The sequence below is a fragment of the Harpia harpyja genome, chromosome 23, assembly GCF_026419915.1.
Source record: "Harpia harpyja isolate bHarHar1 chromosome 23, bHarHar1 primary haplotype, whole genome shotgun sequence".
NCBI lineage: Eukaryota > Metazoa > Chordata > Aves > Accipitriformes > Accipitridae > Harpia > Harpia harpyja.
In genome coordinates, this window is record NC_068962.1 from 11,249,978 (window position 1) to 11,271,630 (window position 21,653).

At 39.3% G+C, this 21,653-nt stretch overlaps 1 protein-coding gene across 8 annotated transcripts in view; it reads right to left on the reverse strand.

Moving 5' to 3' along the window:
• The window catches only part of OTOGL (otogelin like), a 98,081-nt gene extending 77,117 nt beyond the window's left edge, over window positions 1–20,964 (reverse strand). For 5 of the 8 annotated variants that reach the window (XM_052774509.1, XM_052774514.1, XM_052774513.1 and 2 more), the window contains exons 1-14: window positions 20,591–20,964; window positions 19,587–19,626; window positions 18,446–18,494; window positions 16,220–16,280; window positions 14,426–14,524; window positions 13,575–13,729; window positions 10,226–10,347; window positions 8,816–9,021; window positions 5,881–6,011; window positions 5,169–5,275; window positions 2,772–2,878; window positions 1,965–2,090; window positions 1,150–1,258; window positions 849–895 (exon numbers count right to left, since the gene is read on the reverse strand). In XM_052774509.1, coding sequence (XP_052630469.1) covers window positions 849–895; window positions 1,150–1,258; window positions 1,965–2,090; window positions 2,772–2,878; window positions 5,169–5,275; window positions 5,881–6,011; window positions 8,816–9,021; window positions 10,226–10,347; window positions 13,575–13,729; window positions 14,426–14,524; window positions 16,220–16,280; window positions 18,446–18,494; window positions 19,587–19,626; window positions 20,591–20,669 — 1,438 coding nt within the window. In that variant the 5' untranslated portion in view covers window positions 20,670–20,964. The remainder of the gene's footprint in view (window positions 1–848; window positions 896–1,149; window positions 1,259–1,964; window positions 2,091–2,771; window positions 2,879–5,168; window positions 5,276–5,880; window positions 6,012–8,815; window positions 9,022–10,225; window positions 10,348–13,574; window positions 13,730–14,425; window positions 14,525–16,219; window positions 16,281–18,445; window positions 18,495–19,586; window positions 19,627–20,590) is intronic. The other 3 variants (XM_052774515.1, XM_052774511.1, XM_052774508.1) reach the window with 1 other exon arrangement.
• Window positions 20,965–21,653: the final 689 nt, after the last annotated feature.

The following is a 21,653-nucleotide window of genomic DNA, read 5'->3' on the forward strand; positions in this document are numbered from 1 at the left end:
TAGGGCAGTGCCAGAACACATGAACTAGATTTATTTTGTCTGCGATTACTGCAGGAGGTGCTCTGTGGGAGCACATCTAACCTGCTCCCACTAACAGGCATTTAGTCCTTCGGACCAGACTAGTCATAGTTAACCCCCTACATGCACACACACCACACACAAGTGGTTCTCAGTGTCAACTGTTTTACACTACAGATCCACCCTGTCCAGCCTTGCTTAGTAACTCTTAAGCCTTGTTTATTACCTCATTCAGAGGGGGCTCCTTAATTTGTAAAAAATTGTCTCTTTCACAAGTTTCACAGTATAATCTTGTCTAAGATACAGAACTGTCAAGGAAGTTTCACTACCCAACTACTGCATGTTCCTCTGAGTAACTCATTACAGAGACATGTAATCTTTAAAGATAAGGATCATTATCCAAACGTGAACTGCTGTTACAAGGGAGAAAATACAGCACACTGAGCATCAGAATGATGTTTTTCTTATTGTTTGCATTACAATTGCACCTAGAAGTGAGGAGATCCTTATACCTGGCCTAGGTACTGCACAGGAAGTAGAAATAAGCTGCCTGCCCCAAAGAACATAGACCATAAGCAGGAGATAGAAACAAGAGGTGGATGTAACACACTGAGTCAGGGAAACAAATGGGAAAAGGTGAGATGAGTATGGTCAGGCAGTTAACAGCTTCACCCCAGCTGGCCCACTGCTACTCTCAACATCCCTCTGGCTTAATCTTTATTCTTAAATTAGCATCCCAAGCCTTTGGATCATATTTGGTTCTGTTGTGTTCTGAAAAGTTTATCTCTTATGTTCACTGAGGACTGAAAAGAATAATGAAACACAGATACCTGGGCAATCATGATCAGTGCAGTTCCAAATGCCACCGATACAAATACTAAAAAGAAAAATCACAAAACACAGAAGTTCAGTGTTCTGATCTTTAGCAAAAAGAGCAGCTTTGAGCTAATTAATACATCTTGAATTCACCCTTTCCATAGAATAGCCTGCATATTTTAGTGATACACAGGGCCCAGACTATAAAACATAGATACTAACTATTCCTTAAAATGTAAGTGTGACTATGACATTAAACTAACTATGGGCAACAGTCACAGAGAGAGGAAACACAGACGTGAGGTTTTCACATACCAGTTGCTACATTCTTGTTCAATTTTTGAGCCTACAGGGAAGGCAGTTCCATGATAAATACAAGGACAATTCGACACAGAGATACAAGTTCCATTTTCCATAATGAGACCTATTGGAGGGAAGTTAATAAATGAGATAAGAAACAAATTAACGAACTCCGGATCACTGCTCTTCCCCCATCTGACTCAAACATTCAAATCTGCCAGAAGGTGATCTCACCAGGAACCAGCAAAAAGAGTCACCCAGTGAGTGCAGAGAGCTCAGAGTGATGAACAGTGAAGCGCTCTCAAAGCAATTGTCACTCTGAATAGTTGCTTTATGAAAAATGTCTGCCTTAAGCATGTAAAACTGTACAGACTCAAAAATTAAAAGATTCTGAGATCACATAATCTTTAGTGCTTCTAGAACAGGACGGTTCGTAGTCCAATTCCTAATTTTTATTGAGTACAGGTCTCAGGAAGTTTGTTTTCTTGTACAGAGCATAAGACACATTCTGTTTAAACAAAACCTCAATAGATTTTGGAATAATTCAAATAAAGTGGATTAAATCTATGCAATATCTTATTGTAGCAAGCATTAGTGATGGCTCCAGTTTTTAAGTGATATTTCATTCTGAGCCACCTTTGTATTCGAGAGAAATGTTTATAACACAATAAAAGAAAGAATCACAGTGAGAATAACAACAGCGAGAGCAGAATTTACAATATTCATATTTTCAGGCTTTACCTTTAAGCACAGTCTATTTAGGCAACTTTATTATGATGTTGGATATTAGCTTTACACATATTTTTTTACATAAAATTAACAGTACTTACCATCTGGACAGTAACAGCCGTCTAAGCAGTGTAGGTTGCTGCCAAGACAATCTTTTTCAAACGTGCAGGTTGGTGGACAGCAACTGATACAGTCACGGTGTACAAAGCTGTCTTCACACTTCTCAGCTAGAAAAAATACATGGTAGATTGAACATTAGTGCAATTTCTCTTTCCATACTGGAGAACCCTCTCTCTCAAATAAACAATTGTGTAGTGCTTCTAGTATAGGTAATTACTCAGGTCAAGTAAAATGGATTGTTTGGAGAGGTTTTAACTGATGAACTGTGGTGAATCTCTCATCAGTATTTAAGTCTTTCTTTACCAAATTCTTACATCACCCCTCCAAAAGAAGTTACAGTTTCTGTGGCAGGGGAACATGTGCTCAGATCTCAGTTAGTTCAAAGTCTTGTGCATGAGACTGAACTGCAATTGATGGGGGGTGGTGATAACTAGAAGAGCTGGATTAACTGTATTAATTCTGTTTATAGGGCCAGTAGAGGCTGAAAGGTCACCTGGGAAGAGGGGAAACATCAGACCTCCACATAATATGATCAGCACACATGAAGTTTCAAGCAATCTGTGGAAACATGAATTTTGTATGGATCTAGATCAGATCACAGTGCAATTAAACTATTCCTCTAGCAAGTCATTGACTTCATTGTTTGCCAGCAATAGTGAAGCTGGCTGATCTACTTCAGTATCACGTTTGAGTCCTATAGTGACAAATGTTGTCAAGATGGAAGTATTTGAAATGAATACACGGGGTATCTCAAAGGTCACATAGTATGCTTTATTAAAGAGTCTTACTACAGGCAGGAAAGTCATCCCTCCAGTCCCGCACCGGGGACCCAGCGTGAGAGCATGCTCTAGCGTACTCTGTCACTGCCCTGCAGTACGTTTCATCGTCATCCACTCTGAAATGATAAACCAAGAGACTAATCAAGGAATTCAAATCCCTTCTACAAATCTATGCCACAGGACACTGCACAGGATACCTCACACATAGCTGACACCACTCAGTCATAACAGCACACAGTGAAAATACTATGAAAAGGAACGAGCTGTACTGAATACACTGTTGTGTTTTTATCATTTGATGTCACAAGAAGTTATTTCATTTTAATATTACCACAATGAACAAAACCACTAATTTATTACAAAAAAGATAAATGCTGCTTATGGCGAAAGAGAAACACGACCTTGTCTTGAAGACAACAGACAACTCAACAGTCTCAAGATCCACGTCTCAGGCCCTCTGATTCCTGCATGATGTGGAAACTCTGACCTACACTGATAAAAGACATTCTGGTCCAAGTAATCAAGTTTCCAATTGCCTGTCAGTCCTTGAACTTGGGCAAGAACAACGCTGTTGGTGGACTCCTGAACTTGTGCTGAAGTGCTTGGCACCAGAAGCATTATCCCGTGAATACTGTAGACAGGCACAGGGATTTACAGCGTGACCTTGGGCAAAGTCATTATCTCTGCCTTAATCTATACAGAAGCAGCTGTCCAGTGCGCTTTTGCCAGGATCAAGTAAAAAGACATTCATCAGTGTTCAGGTAAGCTCAAATTTTATTCAGATATAAGTCACATAAGGTAAGATACCACCAACCTTTTGTTATTGTGAAAGTCCAACAACTCTCATCACTCCCTGTGGAGGACTTGATGCCAAAATGAACTAGTCATAACACAACATTTCTATTATAAACATGACTGTGACAGATCAGCTGAGTTTGTCTTTCAGCACACAAGATCATGCTTCCAAAATTAATGGTCTTAAGAATATATTACATTGTGTTTGTATTCTGCTTTCAACACATCTGTTATCAAATCAAACACCACTATACTCTTTGTTACAGTGATCAGAGTCTCTCCAGCTCTCCTTATCTAATCCAATTAAATGGGTTTTAATATAAAGAATACTTGGCATATGCTATGGCCCCACAAAAAACTTCATAAACCAACACTAAGCCACGAGAAGAGAGGTCTCTTTTATAAACAAAATAAGCCTAAATTAATGAGATTCTAAGACACAGAAACTTCCTTCAAGGTTTTTAATGTTCACACAATTCACATCAATGCACATATGCCTGTTGACAAAAATCAAATCTGCCTTAACACCGTGACACTGATTCAATATCACATTTGAAAATTTGCTTTTCATTATTCTTCTTTTGCTAAGAAAAAAAGTCACAATAGACTCCTGAGTTACAAAGAGACCATACAGAGGCAACTCATCTCTTCTCTGAGCAAAATCAATGTACAGACCATAAACTTCAGGAAGCGCACTTTGGAGATTTGCCCACAAACACAAATTCTTCCATCCTGACTTTATGGTAAAGCAGAAAACTAAAAATTAATCAAAAATTAACTAACAAGTTGTAATGGATTATACTGAGTGATTCTTACTTTTAGTCTTGTGATCCTTTCTGTATGTTTTTGATTAAATTGATGACACTCTGAGAAGGCCATAATACTATCTGGTAAAAATCCTGCTATTTATGACAATTACTTCTTAATTTAAAACCATACTAAAAAGGAAGTGGTACACTGCTCAGTCATCTATTCAATTACACTCTGGATCACCAGTTTAATTTGAATGACAAGAACTAAAGAGGAGTCTGGAAAACTCAGGGAAAAATACCAGGTTGCATATAAAGCCAGCAGCTGAGGGGCTGTAACTCCCACCACAACCAATGAGAGTTGAATTTCTTTTGACAACTCTGAATTTACATAAATAAAACAATTTTGAAAAATTCTACTGATTTGAACCATAGTGGTTGCTCGTAAAAACAGTCCGACTGTGTCAGACAAATGGTCCAGCTCCTCCAGTATCATTGATATTTCCCCCTAGTATCATCTCCATGTATTTTTGATTCAGGACTTCCAGATGCAGATTTCAGGGGTTTTGTGATTAGCCGCTCCTCTTTTGTCATTAGTGATTCTCCATGGATTTCTCTTCCATGTATTTGTCTAGTATTTCCTTGAATCCATGTAAACCTTTAGCAATCAAAATATCCCTTGGCAGGCTGGTTCTGTGCCCTTTGTTTCCACACTAAATCACCCACTGAGAAACATCATCTCTTTCACTTTGAACTTGGTTCCTTCTAACTTCCCTCAATACTGCTCAGTTCTGGTCTCAAACAAAATAGTGAGCATTCATTTCACACGTCAAAAATAAATACACAAGAACTCCAGTCTTACCTGCAAAGATCATTCATACAGCTAGAAATATAAGAATATGGATCTATGCTTTCATGACAGCTGAGAAAAGGAAACTGTAGGAATATTTGGCACTTGTAGAATATGTCCTGCGCATTAAAGAGAATCAGTAAACAACAGTTAGCAAATACTTTCTAAACAAGCATAATTCTTTTTAGTTTTCCTTCCCTAATCTAAGGTCCTTTATATCCCCATTAAAATTTGAGAATCTGACAGTCTCAATTCATTATTATGTCTCCTTTTTATTATTCCTAAAATTTGTCCTCTCTGCCTAAGCTGGCTTGATTGCATACTGCTCCTAAACCGGTGAGGATGAAAGAGTGTGAAATGACAAAAAAAGCATTTTGTGTCAATGCAGGACCTGAGCATGTTACTTCTGCAGTATTTCACAATTTCCAAAATAACAAGGTGTAAGATGCCAGGACTGGAAGCTGAAGCCAAGTTTAATGCAGCAATGAAGAGCTCTGCCAGCAGACCTGTGCCACTTGGCACATCCCATCTGAGCCTTTGTACTTTTAAGCTAAACATCTGAAGACTTTCAGACATTCACTAGCAACAGTCTTGATCCGAATCTTCCCTTTCTCAAAGCCTGAATGGATTTAAGGCTTTTTTCAACATGGTGTATATTGCTAGATTCTCATACCATCACGGTGCAGTGAAGATTAAGAATATACATATAACATGATTGATTTACCTCAGTGAATTCTGCATCAGCTGGGCAAGGACTGGAAAAATCTGAGGCAGTAGGTACACAAGCTATGTCATCTGAGGTTTGCACAGCCCAGCTATTTGCAAATTCAGCAATGTCTTCTGTATATTCACCTACTGTATGAAAACATTGGAAGAGCATCCAGGCAAAAAAATATTGTCAACACAAACACAAAAGACACCTTGGAAATTTCTGGTAGTGTTTCAATGTGTTCATTACCTCAGATACAGATACGCTCAAGTACGGGTGGTGCTGAAAAGTATTTTTCTTTTTTAATTTCAGGTAGTATTTTATACTACATTTAAATGAAAAGATTAAAATAATCTATGACAAGGTGTTGGTTGGGGTTTTTCTAAGTGCAATCACTGACAATTTTATAACAAATACACAAATAAGGACAAGCATAATGCATTGAATACTTCAGAAAAAAATACATTTCTTTAAAACAATTTAAGGCTTTCATCATGTTCCACAAAGGTCAGTTAGCACTATTATCTCCATCCTTTTCCCTTGCTGCAGAAAAGCCCTACAACAAACACACCACTACATGCCCAGCTCTCCTCACAGCATGATCATGGGAGAATTCATGAACGAGATGCGTGACTGGAAGTCATAGCAACAGGCTGAGGAAGATACATGAACATACAACAAGGTTGGCAGTAAAGAAACAGACCCAAACTTTCCATATTTTTGCAGCAAGAACTAAATACTAACTTTTCTCTATGTTCTTAAGTATGTTAAAAAGGGCATATTGCCTCCACCTTGAAGAACCTTACAGTAATTGGTATCTATGCTACGGTTATCTATAGATATAGATATATCTATGCATGGTTAGGAGATAGGGTACTGAAATGAAATCAGCTACAGTTTTTTTTCAGAGCTGTACTATCCAAAGCTTAATCTAACTTCTTCTAGCACAAGATGTACAAAGTCTGACACTCTGCAATGTGGAAAGCCCCAAAGCACACTAATCAGATATTTGTACTTGGGTCTCCACAAATAAACAAAGATAAGTTCCTAACCACCAGTCTATTTTACTTAAGAGCCAGGGAGACTTAAAACATTTCTCCCTCTCTGAGAGAATAGTTCTTTACACAGAAACCCCTTCCCAAACATAAAAAAAATGGGTTTTCATCTAGAGGTAAACCTGTTGACATAACTCTGCTTCTACAAAAACATTAAAAATATTTTATTTACATTTCAATATGGCTTGAAAAAAATTTTTAAGTCCTTAAAAAATGCCACAAAATAAAATCGTCCTTGAACCAGTTCTATACACAGATACAGCCTTGTATATTAAAGCAGTATAAAGATGCCATTAAAGATGAAGGTAAGGAAACAGAAAAGGAGTTTGTTTTTAAACTGTGCTTTGAAATGGAGTATTACATGCTTCTCAGCAACTTATTTATTTGGGGCATTGCAAATAGAGAGCATTCAGACTCTGGAAGACTCAGGATAGATGCAAGAGCTTTGCTTATGCTACTACGGGAAGTAGTTTAGCTGGGGGAGATAAATCATCATGCCAAATGATTTACAAGATTTGGAAACACTTAGAAAAATGTTGCGGCTTAGAAGTAATTTGAATTAGCAGTCTATTCTTGTGAAGGTATCAGAACTTCATGCTTTGTATTTGCACAGAGTCAAGGCACCATGTTATACAACTGGTTCAAGGTTAAAATGATTCATAGTGCTCTCCATTGTACACTACAATGATACTATAATTTCTGATAAAGAAAAATTCTAAAAGAAATTATGACGGTGAAGAAATGTAGCGCTGGAAATAAAGCTAAGAGCTGGAAGTCTTGTATAACAGATAATACATTTAAAGACACTGAAATTACTATTTTTTAGAGATGGTGTGAATTCATTATTTCCTTCAAATTCCATTTTTCTCCATTATTAGAGATCACCAGTTTTAACTAGTTATTAAACATACTATACTCTGGTGTGCAGAAGTTAATGCATGAAACAGGGAACTTGCTGCTCTCATGGCAGAAGGGGTATGAGAAATTTATATTGGGCAGATTTTTAGGACCATACAAAGATAAGTACACTGTGTCTTCCTTCACTTAGAAAGTCAAAAAGCTCCGCTATCAACCATAAAAAATGGGGAAAAACAGAGGTGGGGAAAAAAGTTACAGTGAGATAACTTTTGTGACTTCAGAATATGCAGGGCCGTGGGACTAGATTCTCTCAGCAGTTAATGGTAACAGTAAAACAGTCCTATCTTTGTTTTTATCAGAGACTGAGAAAAACATTCCTCATATTATCAAGCTTGTTCTTTTTTTTCTTTTTTTTTTTTTTTCACATTAGTTGCAAGTAGGACAAAAGTCCCTATAGAGTATTCCCTACACAGACTACAGAATATTCTACCAGCTTAGCAAGTCATCTCTGCCTCAGACGCAGCATTGAGCAACTCCTCATCCTACAGGGTATTCAGAGGCCCATAATATACCATATCAACAAAGTGATACAAGGAACTCCTTGGCGACAGCTTTGAAATTTACATTTTTCAACTAGCATTTTTATGATGCTCATATAAACAAATTACTTGAGATGGTGCTTTTTTCCAAATATTAATATTTTGGCTCTTCTCTCCTTCTCCCTCCATCTTTAAATGTAGAGAAAACCACAAGCATTTGTTTATTTATTTATTATTTGAAGGCACTTTCATCAGCTGAGATAAACGCACCCCAAATGCTTTGCTGAGCAAGAAAAGGCTTAAACATACATATAAATACTTTCTTGAATTAGGACCATTTCCCTTAGCATCTTTAATGATGAGGAAGAGTAGAGCAGATATTCTATTTTCTACTGAAATAACTGAAACAGGACTCTGCCTTTTTACAGTATTATATTTAAAGTGAACATGGAAGCTGTTCACACAAGGTAAGGGTGTATTTCTAAGCTATTTACTCACTATTTTGTAGTATCAGGTCATCATATTTATTGCCATTAAAATTTCCACAGAGGCCACAAGGTTTTCCCTTATGATCTTCTGTCAGCTTAATATAAATGCCAGAGTTTCCATCCCAAGCAAGAGAAAAACCAAAGGTAGTCTTCACCAGAATATAGTCAGCCAGTCTCTCAAGGAAAGCATTTCCAACTGTCTGAGGCAACATTAATCTGGAAAAAGAAACAGCCTGTTTCAAAGATCTCAGATGAGAGGAGGTAGGTGTTAGAAAAATACCACATAAAACATCACCTTCTAACTCACTAAGCCCTTTTTCCCAGGTCTATAAAGTCACTTCCATTCAATTCTTCGTCATATTTTCACTATCTTTTCTTCTGTGTACTTCTCTATATTGACCATCAAAAATGAATGCTTTTCTGCTATATACACCTATCAGCTGTATGAATTATAAGCCTGAAAGAATAATGAATCTTCATTTTCAAAGCCCAGCACGGGCATGTTGAGGAATACATGACTTCACGAGCATGCTGCATTGCACGAGGAGCTATGTGACACTATGACCACCAGCAGCCCTTCCGGGCACAGGGTCATCACTGCGTTAGGTGTCTGCAAATGGAGGAACTTACAGTACAGAAAATACTATTGACCAAAATACTGTATATCTTCCTCCTTTGGCCAAAGACCACTGGACAATAAAATTGGAGCATGGATCTAATCCTAACCTTCCAAAGTTGCTTCTGTTGGGATGAGTAGTATCACTGTAGCTATCGGTCTCAGATGCTAATGGCTGTAGCATTACATCAAAGAGGATGGCAAGAACACCTTAACAACTCTTTGAAATTTTCCGTACTTTATCAATCAGTAAAACGTACTTATCATAGTCTTGCACTCATCTTTTTTACTTATTAAAAAAAACTGGTAAATTTGGGGGTTTGATATACCTCAGAGGTGTTTTGTGGAGTTTTTTCCCCAAAGGGGCAGAAGGGACTTAAGATCTTTAATTCAACCAATTCAGACTTGTCTAGAAAAAGATTATGTCTTACATTACATATAGCTACCAAGAATAAATAATGACTGCCTTGTTCAAAATGATATCAGGATGCACCAAGGATTAGCTAGAACTGTCTGATCCAGACTTTGTTTATACAAAGTAAGGATAGGTAATCGTTAGGTTACAGCTGAGAAGTTGAACACAAGGTTCATGCAGGAGTGTATGCTGTCCCCACTCAGGTATTACATTAGCACCATTACATCTGCTCACACTAGAGCTCTATCAGCCCCAATACAGAACAGCGAGGGATCAATAAAGATATATATCAAATTATTTTCTCTGGATGGTGTAAAAAGCATCAATTTCCCAAACTCCACACTATCTTTTTGCAATAAAATGGTAAAACCCACCATTAGAACACTTACTTGATTCCATCTTTTCTTACTTCATGTCCTGAAATAATTATTTCTTCTTGGTTTGAAAAAAATAAGCTGACAGACCTCTGACAAGTATATACTGAACCATAGCAGTGAGGACTGTTATGAACCTTAGAGGGGAAAAATATACACACAATAAGTGTTTGTTCTTCAATAACTTCATGCAACTTTTCATAAACTCATGTATGATATTTTACATTTCTATGCACCAATCACTGAAACAGCTTTACAAATAAATACTTAGAATATTACAAAGATATGCAAAACTAGAAGTTCATGCTACCTGATACTATTGAGAAATACAGCAACTGTTTAATAGCACAAAGCATCACATGACAGTGGTTTAAATACTGGATGAAATACTCGGGTATTTTACGTAGATGAACTTCAGGGACAATGTAGTGAGCTAGCTTGTAACTGCCAACATAGGAGCTTGTTGTTTGCACTGAGGAGACACTCCCATTGCTCTGTTTCTAGAGGTCTGATCTATAAGAGGGAACTACAAACCAATACAAAACCTCAGCATAATACCAGCATTCTACATGCCAGCTGAGACTGGCACCAGCTGAACTACAACATGCCTTCCTGAACCACTCGGGATTTGTTGAGATCTTCAAGTGCTCCCACAGATTACTGCAGGCACCTAACTTACATGGATCTGTTAAAACCCATTTCACACTGGCTTTCCAGCCCTGCTAATGGAGAAGGGCAGGCTTTTCTGAAGTCTGCCTCTCCCCATTATACATATATAGCATAATGAGCCAGGGTATTGGTTTGAATCACGTATCAGTTTCTCTAATTTGAACACAGCGATGGAAATGCAAGTTTCGGTCAGCCAGAGAGAGATTTGCAAAACTGTGTGTCTCAGGTATTGGCAATGTGTGACTTCCATGACTGCCCAGTACTAGAGAGAGGTGTTAAACAGATCTCAAATCCATGCTTCCAGAAATGAAAACCATGCAACTCCCATCTCAGCATGTCTATAGCTTTATGGCAGTGAAGGAGATCTTGCATTAAAAAAATGTATAATCAGACCTTGGAATAGGCATGATAAGCCAGCACTCTTCCTTTTTGTAGTTTGGCAAAAAGGAGGCTACCCCTGAAGTCAGACTTCCTTTGCATTCGCAGCCTTCGGGATGGCAGAGCATGACTCCTGCAGGAAGGTCGTTGTCCCCAGACACCACACAGCTTTCGCTGGCCAGGGCATGCTCTCAGGACTTGAAAACTGTGGGTTCAGATTTACTCTGACTGATGATAGGTATATAGGTCTCCAACATTCTGTGCATATGCTCTAATCAATTAACTACTACACAGTTTTGAATTACACTCACATAGTCTAAGTGAGTTTTAACCACATACCTACTCCAAGGGCTTGAGCGGAACTTCAACAGCTTTCATTAATCTCAGTGGGGCTGAGCCACCCAAAACCTGTGGGATGCCCTAGACTACGGTGCTTCAAAAGCCTGTGAGCTGATTTTAGACACCACTGAGGAGACAGGGGAGTGTGTTGTGAATCTTAGATACCAATGATTACCTAAATTAAAATGTAGACAAAGTTTAGGTAGCTCAAATATGACTCCTATGACTGTGTGTGTCACCGTTCTCTGAGAAGGATGGGAGTTGCATTACCAGTTTACTTGACAGTGCTGTGAAGCTAAATAGATGAATAATTGGGAAACATTTTGCCAACATAGTAATGGAAGCTGTAAAAGTAACTAGAGCTATTGTTTTTGTAGAAAAGATCTGTGGATAAACACATACAGTGCTAACACATACTCGAATTAATCTTCCTAAACTGACACTTAATCCTGGAAGTAAAACCCAGTTACTGTTTCTCTGAGTGAAATAAACCAAACCAGGAAAAGCATTAAAGCTTTTACGCGTATAAAGATAATCATAATTAAAGACATCATAAATGTTACTATTATTGACAGATGGTTTCTATGTAAACCTGGCCCAAGACAGAAACACAATCAAGGAAAATCAAAATAATTCTTGTGTCGTCTTCTCCTCTAGAGAGGTGGATTATTAAAGCCAGAAGGACCATAATGTGAGGATTTGGCAAGGTTCTTGGCTTTCCGTTGCCCAGCCTGTAGTGGCTGCAGTGCTTTTTATCACATTACTTATGACTTTTCTGAGTAAACATTTTCAGTCTTTAGCAAAACATGACATTTGTTCCAGCAACTTAATGATAGCTTCTCTCTTTCCAGAGCAACTGGAATCCACTGAAATATTGATTCTAGATTTTAATATAATCTTGGGCTTTGCTACAGCGTTTTTTGAAAATGTCTAAAAGATCATAGCTGCACACAGAATCCAAAGAATTAAAATGACATTGCGTAAGGCAGATGTAACAGCATCCATCTATAACCTGAGTGAATAGAAATAGCAGTTTTAATGGCAGATTTATCTTTGCTAGATGCTGTTATCTGCGGGGAGAGGAGGTCATGTGTTTATAAATGAAAACTAGTCCTTGGAGCAGAAATCAGCATCTAGGTCTGCCTTTGCCCCTCCGAGCACTGTGACCACCAGGACTCAGAATTAGGACCCCTCTTGTCCCGTTTCCTCCACCCCATCAGCACTAAATCCCAACCATTGTGTAAAAAGTAACATAATAAGCCCATATCTTCTCTCCACAGTAACCAAGAGCCTGATAAACAGGGTATCTTCCTTCAAAGAGGGTATACGTTTGAACTCTCCCTGACCCAAAGTCATTAACCATGGATAGTCAGCAATTTGAGGAAATTACTAAAAAGAGTGCCTTCCATACATAGGTCAAGATGAAGGCTTTTGAGCTGTTAATCTTCTCTGCATGACGTAGAGGTAATCCAAAATTAGAATGCAAATCCCCAGAGGGGACAGAGTTTTCCGTGGGCCAGGGAGACAGCTCCCCATAATGTGCTGATGGCTGGGAATCAGGGCCCAGTACGCTTGGGTGCTCAGCTATCAGGCAGGTGATAGCTGTTTGCACTTTACTCAGCAACTCAATTTTTTTTTTACAATCTGACAGCTAAAGTTTATTGAAGTTTCCAAGGTCTGCTTTAAGACCCACTTTTGCTCCCAGAAAGGAGAGATCAGAAATCCTTTTTAGGATAGGGGCAGTAAGAAATACTATTTTTAATATACTGACTCTGTTGATTATCATTTCATCAGTGTTTCGAGGTTACTGCACATAGGCTTAGACATTTTCCAGCAGCATCGTTTTAGATTTAAGTATGCAATGCAACAGTTTGATCCATCTATTGTCTCTCTACTTATTTTACTTACGATTAAAAATAAGTCCTGTAATACAGAAATACACAAGTGTGTTATTTCTAGAGTATGCTCACATACTTACCCAAACAGTGTACTGGGGTTCTGGACTACTGCAGTCTTTTGCAAAAATATAGGAGCAATTTCCTGGGAAGTAGTAGTAGATGCCATCAAATGTTTCAAAATGATACTGTCCCCACGATTTGCAAATCCCATCTCGGTCCTTACCAGTGTTAGGTACTGGAAAGAACACACTGAGTTTACGACAAGCATGGTAATCAAAAATTGACAGGTGTCACAGGCTTCTACAACAGTAAGAGCTCAGAAAGGAAATAAGAGCTTATAAAGGAGATACATAGCAAAGACAAAAGATAACCTCATTTCTTCAACTTTATTTAAAGTCAGTACATTTTTTTTTAATCTTTATGCTGCAGTTTTAGTCACATGCAATCATTGTAAGTTTTTTTATTTGCTTCAGTGGAGACATTTTAATTATAAGTAGAGGCAAGGGATTTAGATCTACTGCAGATCCTGGCAGACAATTCTTGTTGATCCCACACACAGCAGATTCCAGAAACCAGTGCATTGAAATAGTTGGTAATTTTATCTGTAATAAGTCACTGTTAGAAAAATGCAGTGACTTTTTGGCTGTTCAGCTAACTATAAAAAAGCTGGCTAGCTACTGATGTACTAGACAGTGATCTATCTGTTATGGTATCTACGTACCATTACAGCCCAAGTGCTAAAATGTAGACATTCCTGATGCTGCTTTCCATATATCCCTAACGCATATCATTTTAATCCTCTTAGCTACTAGTGGAATGACAGTCCTACTACAGAGGAATCACAAATATGCTGTTAACAGTATTGTTTTAAACACCTGCACCTGAAATCTCACTTGAAGCTGAAACTTGACTCTTTTGGCCCAAAACTTACCAATTTGGCACCTGCTTCCTTGAGCCTGAAATAACTCACAGTCACAGTCACCTGCCTCTGTGCAGACTGCTCCATTAAGGCACTCCTGAGGACATGAACCTGTAAGCAAGCATAGCAGCCTTTTAGTAGATACAGTATTTTGCAAACAGGCCAAAATCCACATTAAATCTATTTATTGTTAAATCATAAGCAGCTATATTAGCTAAGAAAATTAACGAACAACAATCTCCAGTTTTTAACATTTACTTAATTTTATCCTTTGTGTTCCTTGGTTAAAAGAGAAGCAAGGTTCTCTTTCATTTGTTTTGAGACTTGTAAACTAACAAAGGAGCAAAAGGTCAGCCTCCTCCCAGCAAACAAAAGGTCAAGTTCCCATGTAAAGACACCAAATCCCAGCCCTGCTGATCTCGAAATACACAGGACACAGATTATTCTAATTGACTAAATGCAGCACAATTTATACGTATGTTCAGCTCCTCCCTCCTCAGCATTACAGCAAAGGGTACATTCAGCTTGTGAACAGTCCAGAATATGTAATTTACAGAGTCAAAAACAATTATAAATAACCTTCCCCCCATGTTAAAAAAAGTCAGTTAAAAGGTTCTTTCTGCTTAAGAGGTGACTGGAGTCAGAGACTTAAGATTCCATGGGAATGGCTTGTTTTGCGTTATAATTAGTAATTGTTTCCAAAAGCAGTTTCATTAAAGGGTTTTATAGTCTGTTCGGAAGCTAAGACCTCACTGTCATCTACTAGCCATTCGCTGAGGTGGTTCTAAATCATAATTCCCCAAAAGTGGAGAAGAAAGGTAGTCCCAAAGCAAAATTTCATCAGGTTTTGCAGATAGTTGCTTTCCTTCTTGGGGGAGGATTAAAACACTGGATACAAACACTTACAATCTTGCTGATGGAGATTAAAAAAGCATTGCAGAAAGCAAGAAGTCAATGAAATAAACAGGCCCTTCCACTCCCAATGAAGCCATGGTAAAGCTGCTAGTGACATTAAATGGGAAGAAAATGGGACTTTTACAGTAAAGCACACACAGAAATTACCAATTGCTAAGAACATCAGCCTTCACTGTGAATACTCCTTTCCATGCTTGGTTTTGAATTTTTTCCATTTAAGAATTGCTTTCCAAATATACACAGATACTCTGAAAATACTGACAAAGCAGAAAATACTGTTTATAGAACAGCACTAATATGGAAAACTTCTTTGTTGTTGTTGTTAGAGTTGTGAGCTGTAAAACTACATATATTCATTTACGTGGGAAAACACAACAGAAAGCACCAACCCAGGGATACGTATTTTCCAAAGTTTGGTTGCATACAATGAACTTTTCCGCAAAACAACTTCTGTAACTTGGACCTGCTTTACATGTTTGTACAATGCTTAAAACCTTCCACGAGCAGCTGCGTGCTCATTGCCTGAGCACCCCTGTCCCTTCGTACAACCAGTTACATGCCTCTCAGACATACTTACATCCTCTGCCAAGGCTGGAAAAAGTGGCAGAAAAGAAAAAGTGCAGTAGAACTAAACTTAAAAAAAAAAAAATCAAAGTTTTGGCTTAGTTAGCTGTTCAGATTTGGTTGTAAGGCAGTATTTTGAAAGTACAATTTTAACAGGAATTTTCCATGATTTAACATGGATAAAATGAGAAAATGACACAGAGCAGGGTTTTGTAGGGGACGTAATGAGCAGGGCTTCCACAAGCCATGGTAACACAGGAAAGCTGGTAGGAAGGCAGCATTTTCAGGACTCTCTCTCCTCTCGCGGGTAAGGAGCATGGCACTGACCTCCTGGCAGGCTCCGCGTCAAGGCCCCATGAAGGTGCAGCCGAGGAGAGGCAGCTTGAATCTGTCAGAGAAACGTAAAAGCAAAATCAGGGTGTTTGTGCTTTACAAATGAGCTGATACAAGCCTGAGGCTTTGCAGCCTAACATTGGGTTGGGACTTCTAATACAGAAGAGTAATTTGCAGCTCAGCCGGCACACGGCACAGCCGCAGGCACTGCAGGAGGGATCAGCAGCCTGGGCCAGCGTGGAAGGCAGTGACTGCAGCAACCAGCACCGTGGGGTGGAGAAGCACGGCTTTTGGAGGGATGGGGAAGGATACAGCTGCGCTGTGGGATCACTGCTGGCCTCCTCTCCATGCCCTCGAGTGCCAATGAACCAGTTGGGCTCTACCAGGGAAGTTTTGCAGTTACGTTTGGAAGGAAGAGTGAGGGGACAGAGAGCACTCCTGCCCTTTTCACTTTGGTCAAATACCAATAGTTGGAGAGCTCCAAGAGGTGATACCCCTCCATTTCACCCTCTCCCCTAACTCATGCTCTGTGCCACACTCCAATCATCCCACTGTGGCCACTCCAGCCGTGATGGATTTCATGTCCTCCTTGAGATCCTTCAGAATTGCGTTTCGGTGCATCCCAAACAAAAGAGGCGGTGGATCTGCCTGGTCTGCTTCCTGTCTTGTTTGGGAACCAAGGAGCATCAGACTATAAGCAAGCCCTGGATCTGACCCAGCACTCTGCTACTGCAGCTTGTCACGTCGCGTCATCCCTTCTAAGAACTGATCCCATTCCAGGCTGAAAGCACTCTGGGGTTTTTACCCCCACTAGTCTGATTGGAAAGTTTACCAGGGTGAAGTGCTTGGTAGTTAAATATTTCCCTCTTACATTTGTTCATGGCCAGTTTATATCCTTTTGCTTTATAAAGCTTGGCCCTGTTGCTTAAATAGCTTTTCTTCCCTGTGTTTTTTATTTATTCCCTCTCTGATGTTCTGTAAGAAAACAGTTACCCTTCCGTGCTCCCCACAGACGTATATGCCAGCCTTCAGCTGCACAACTAAGCAAAACAAATTGTTTAAGTTTTCACTTGTAAGCTGATTTCTTTCTTCCCTCCTGCCGCCAGTCATTCTCCATGTCTGGAGTTTGAGCCAATGGATCTCAAAGTGAACGGCACTGCACAAGTAACAGGTTAGGTTAAGTCTCACTAATGCCTCATACACTGACATAAAAACTTCCTTTTCCCAACTGGAAGTACTTTGTGGGATGCATCCAAGTAGCACAGTCTGTCTAAAATCAACCCAAAATGGCCTTCATCAAACCACCACCTGGAAGGCCGCTGCACCAAAACTCTTCCTGATCCCCATGGCTAGCCGGAGAGGGTCCTTTCCCTCCCTGCACAAAACCCATTTCCCCTGATAGTTACTCTGAGCCGTCCTCCTCAGGAAAGCGGCTTTTGGCCTTTGCGTTATTTCGGGGAGGTAGAGCGTCCTGGCTGCCACAGCACTTTCCTGCTGAAGGCCCTCCCGGGACACCATCAGTCCCGAGGGCCCGTTTCCCTCACAGGCTCGATTCACCTTAGCACAGCATTTCACACCAGATACCCTCTGACTCGGAGAAAATCATCCGCGGTTCGACTGCAGGTTCCCCGCAAGCCCGTGAGGAGGGACCGCCTTGGGCTTCCCGCCTGCCCCCGTCAAACGGGGTTATAACCCTCGGGCTCCATAGCCCGAGACGTGTACCAGCGAGGGAACGAGATTCCCCCGTTTACTATTAAATTTCAGTGCAACATTGCCGGGATGCAGCGCTGGGGCAGCGGTGGGCCGGGGCGGTGGGAACCAGGGCCGGGCCGGAGCCGCCGCCGCACCAAGCGCGGGAGGGGGAGCCTTGCCGGCGTCGCCGCCATTGTGCCTCTCACCGAACACTAACAGCTTTCCGGGGCTCTCCGTTGGCCCTCACAGAAGACAGAGGCATGGCGGGTTTATTTCCCATGGCGGTGCGCGTCAGTCGGCTCGTCAGGGTGGGTCGCCCACCAGGCGCTTTGCTGAGAGTGACTGAAGGCATGAGGCCACGGGCTGAGGCAGGGGACAGGCAGGTAGGGCGTAGCTGCTCCTCCTCAATGTCCTCCTGTTACAGCCGCCCTGCTCCCCACAAAGGCTCCTTTGTAAGGACGGCAAAGGCCCGGAGCAGAAAAGGGGGGAGGCCTTCCCCTCCCTCCTGCTTTTGGAGGTATAACCTACCTCGGCTGTTACGAGATCTCTTTTCTGTCGAGTTGCATTAAACTCATTTCTGGAAGAAAACAAAAAGGATCTTGTATAATCAAAGGTCCCTGGAGCAACCTGAATAAGCAGCTCCCTGGAGAGAAGTGTTTCTCTCTGATTACCATCACTTTATCAAAGAGGGCTTTCTTGGGTTAACATTTAAAAAGGTGATTTTTTTTTTTTCTTTTTTTTCTTTTCGTGGTCTCGTTTTACAGAATTGGGCAGCGCTCCGATCTCTGCTTGGACAGGGAGGTACCTGGGGTTTGTGGGAGAGACGTAAATAGGCAAAATAGGCTTACATGACAGGATACAAAAATGTAAAGTGACTTCATATTTACTTGACTCTGCATGTGAGTGGCTGTAAGCTCCCCCAAGTGTTCTTTGAATATACTGTGATGGTTCTTTTAATAGCAAGAAATGACTCTCCAGCTGTGGCTGACTTAAATTTGTGATCAAGTTTAGAAACAAGGGCATCCAACTATAAAACATACTTAGTTTTATCAACAGTGCAATATGGCATATCATTTGACGTACATGTGCGTTCACTAGATATGTTAGAGGTCATCAGACATCCGAAGCTATGTCCGACTGGATGCTTCCATTGAAAGTAATGGCATAGTTCCCATTTAATTCAATGGGATCAGGAACATTGCCTAGTTTGGGTTTTGTTTGGATTTCAGCTTCTACATGAAAACTTGTATTGAAAATATTTATTTTAAGGCTGTATAGCACTTACTTTTCTGTGCTTCAAATAGCAGCTAGGATTTTATCGTGCAACTAAAACTCCAGAAGGATACTCATTTAATGTATTTTTCCAGTCATGAAATCATGATCTCATCCTGGTTTCATTCCATTATTCCTCTAAACTTTCTTGAGACCACAGAAGTATCATTTTTCATAAGGACCTCCATTTTTCAAACAGATGACCCATGCCCTTTATGTAAATTCTTTGAAAAGAGTTGTAAACACTCTGAAAGCATGTTTTACATCCAACGTACATGTACATGACATTTTACATGTCAAATTCAAGGCTATATTTTACTTTCTAACTTGCACTGCATCACACTTATTCATTCTTGTTATGTTTGTAGGACTTGACAAATAAGGAATAAAAACTTACCTGGAATTTCTTCTCAAAAGAGAAAGCTTGCAGTAAGATCCTGTAGATTAAAAAGTCATCAAGTTTAATGGTTTTTTTACAGCCTCACTCTGTATTTGGTAAACAACAATTTGTTAATTTTGCTCTAAGTTTTCCAGAGCATCTTTACACACTTTTTCTCTTCCCAAGGGATGTAGCACTACATGCCTGCCTTCCTGAGAGTTTGATTCTTTCAAGTGGTCATCACCTGCAAGTTTTCATGGTCTCAGCTCTGGTACATGCTGCCATCAAAAAGAGCAAAGGCTTCATAGTTCTTCAGAGACTCAGACCAAAACTGATAAAATACAAGAGGTGCTCAGAGCTTTCCAGAATCAAACCTCTAGGGTGGTTACCTATAATAATTTTCTGAATGTTACTTGTAAAACTCAGTTGTAAGCCATTTAAAATGCTCTAGATATCGTGCTTTAAAAAAACAAAACAAACAAAAACCAAAAACCCCAACCCTCCTTTCTCATATTGCCTTAGAAATCTTTATAACTGTTGCAAGAGAACTATCTACAAGATCCATTTGCACTACATAGAAAATAAGATTGTTTCTATAACCAGAAGAGCGATGATTTACCCTAGCATTCTAAAAATCCTTAAACAAACTGCAGGTGCACTCTGATCAGACAAAATCATACCCTATTGAAAAACATTATCTGCTTACTCATCTGGCAGTAATGGCAAGAAAGCCAAGAAACTTAATTTACATTCCTAAATAATTATTTGGTAACAAATTCAGACATAAAAATGTATCTTTTTTTTTAAAAATAAAAGCTGTATTTTAGTTTCTACATTTGTCAGAGAGAATGGTGCTATATAGTTTTTTAACCTGTGTTAATTTTTTTTTTATTTATGAATTCCAGCAAGGGTAACAAAAGTTGCTTCATAATGATAGAAAAAGAAGTAACCATATTATTAAAATATTTAGAAAAATCTTTTTTAAAATTAGCATTACTGCAAAAAAGTAATAAAGGTCTTACCTTGCAGAGAGGACAGTAGTGAATGAAGCAAGAATATACTCCACGGTATCATTAAATTGAGCTTTCCCACAATGTTCATTTCAGTATAACTTAGCAATAGGAAATTTATCCAAATTACTGGCTTTGATTACGATGGCATCTTAGAACTATGTATCTCTACAGTGTGTTTAAATCCTTTAAAAGTTAGATAGTTGGATGCATTATTTAATACAATGCAATACAAAAAAGGAAAAGAAAAGGAGACATCAAGCTTGGTAGCTACATACAGCTTCAGGAGCTTTACAAGTGTTGCATACAACTTTCTGGCTGCATGTCTCTCATTAGTAATGCATGGTAACTCCTCAGCAGAGTCTGTATTAGTTACACTTTCACTAGACCCGTATTACTCCTCTGTTGAACTGAATTGGCCCTTTATAACATAGCAGACAATGACATAGAAATGTTGCCATGTCATGAAGGTTTGAGAGTTCCTTCAGTCATCACACACACCTTTGTGTGCTTTGAGGCTTGCGCTGAGTGCTGCCCTTTACTGCTTATCACAGTGAAATATTTTTTGCAGACCCTGCAATGATGGTACTGTATAAACTGTAACCAGACAGGTTTAGAGATTAAAATATTAATGTTCTTTATCTGTTCTAAAAGGCGAGACATTAATTTCCATTAAATAATACACCTGGATTTTTAAGACTATTTTAGATATATTTTTGTGTATAGTTTGCTTTTATCACAAAAGAAGGCTTCCCAGAGGATAATTATATTTCATTTTTCACAAAACGTGTTATGAAAATTTCACATCAGCAAAAAGGAGAAAGAAGTCAACAGGACCAATGGGGTTTGTTTCTAATTCTCATTAAAATACAAAAATATAATTTCACCAAAACTAAAAATGATCATATTTTAAAACAGAAAAATCTTACCCGCTTTACCCTAACAGAATCATTAAAAAGCACAGTTTTAAAGACACATATAATGCTAATTGAAACCGATACTATTCATTTTATTTTGCGAAGCCTATCTTTTGCCTAACCCTCCACTCTTCTAGGATGTGCTTTGTGAGACCCTC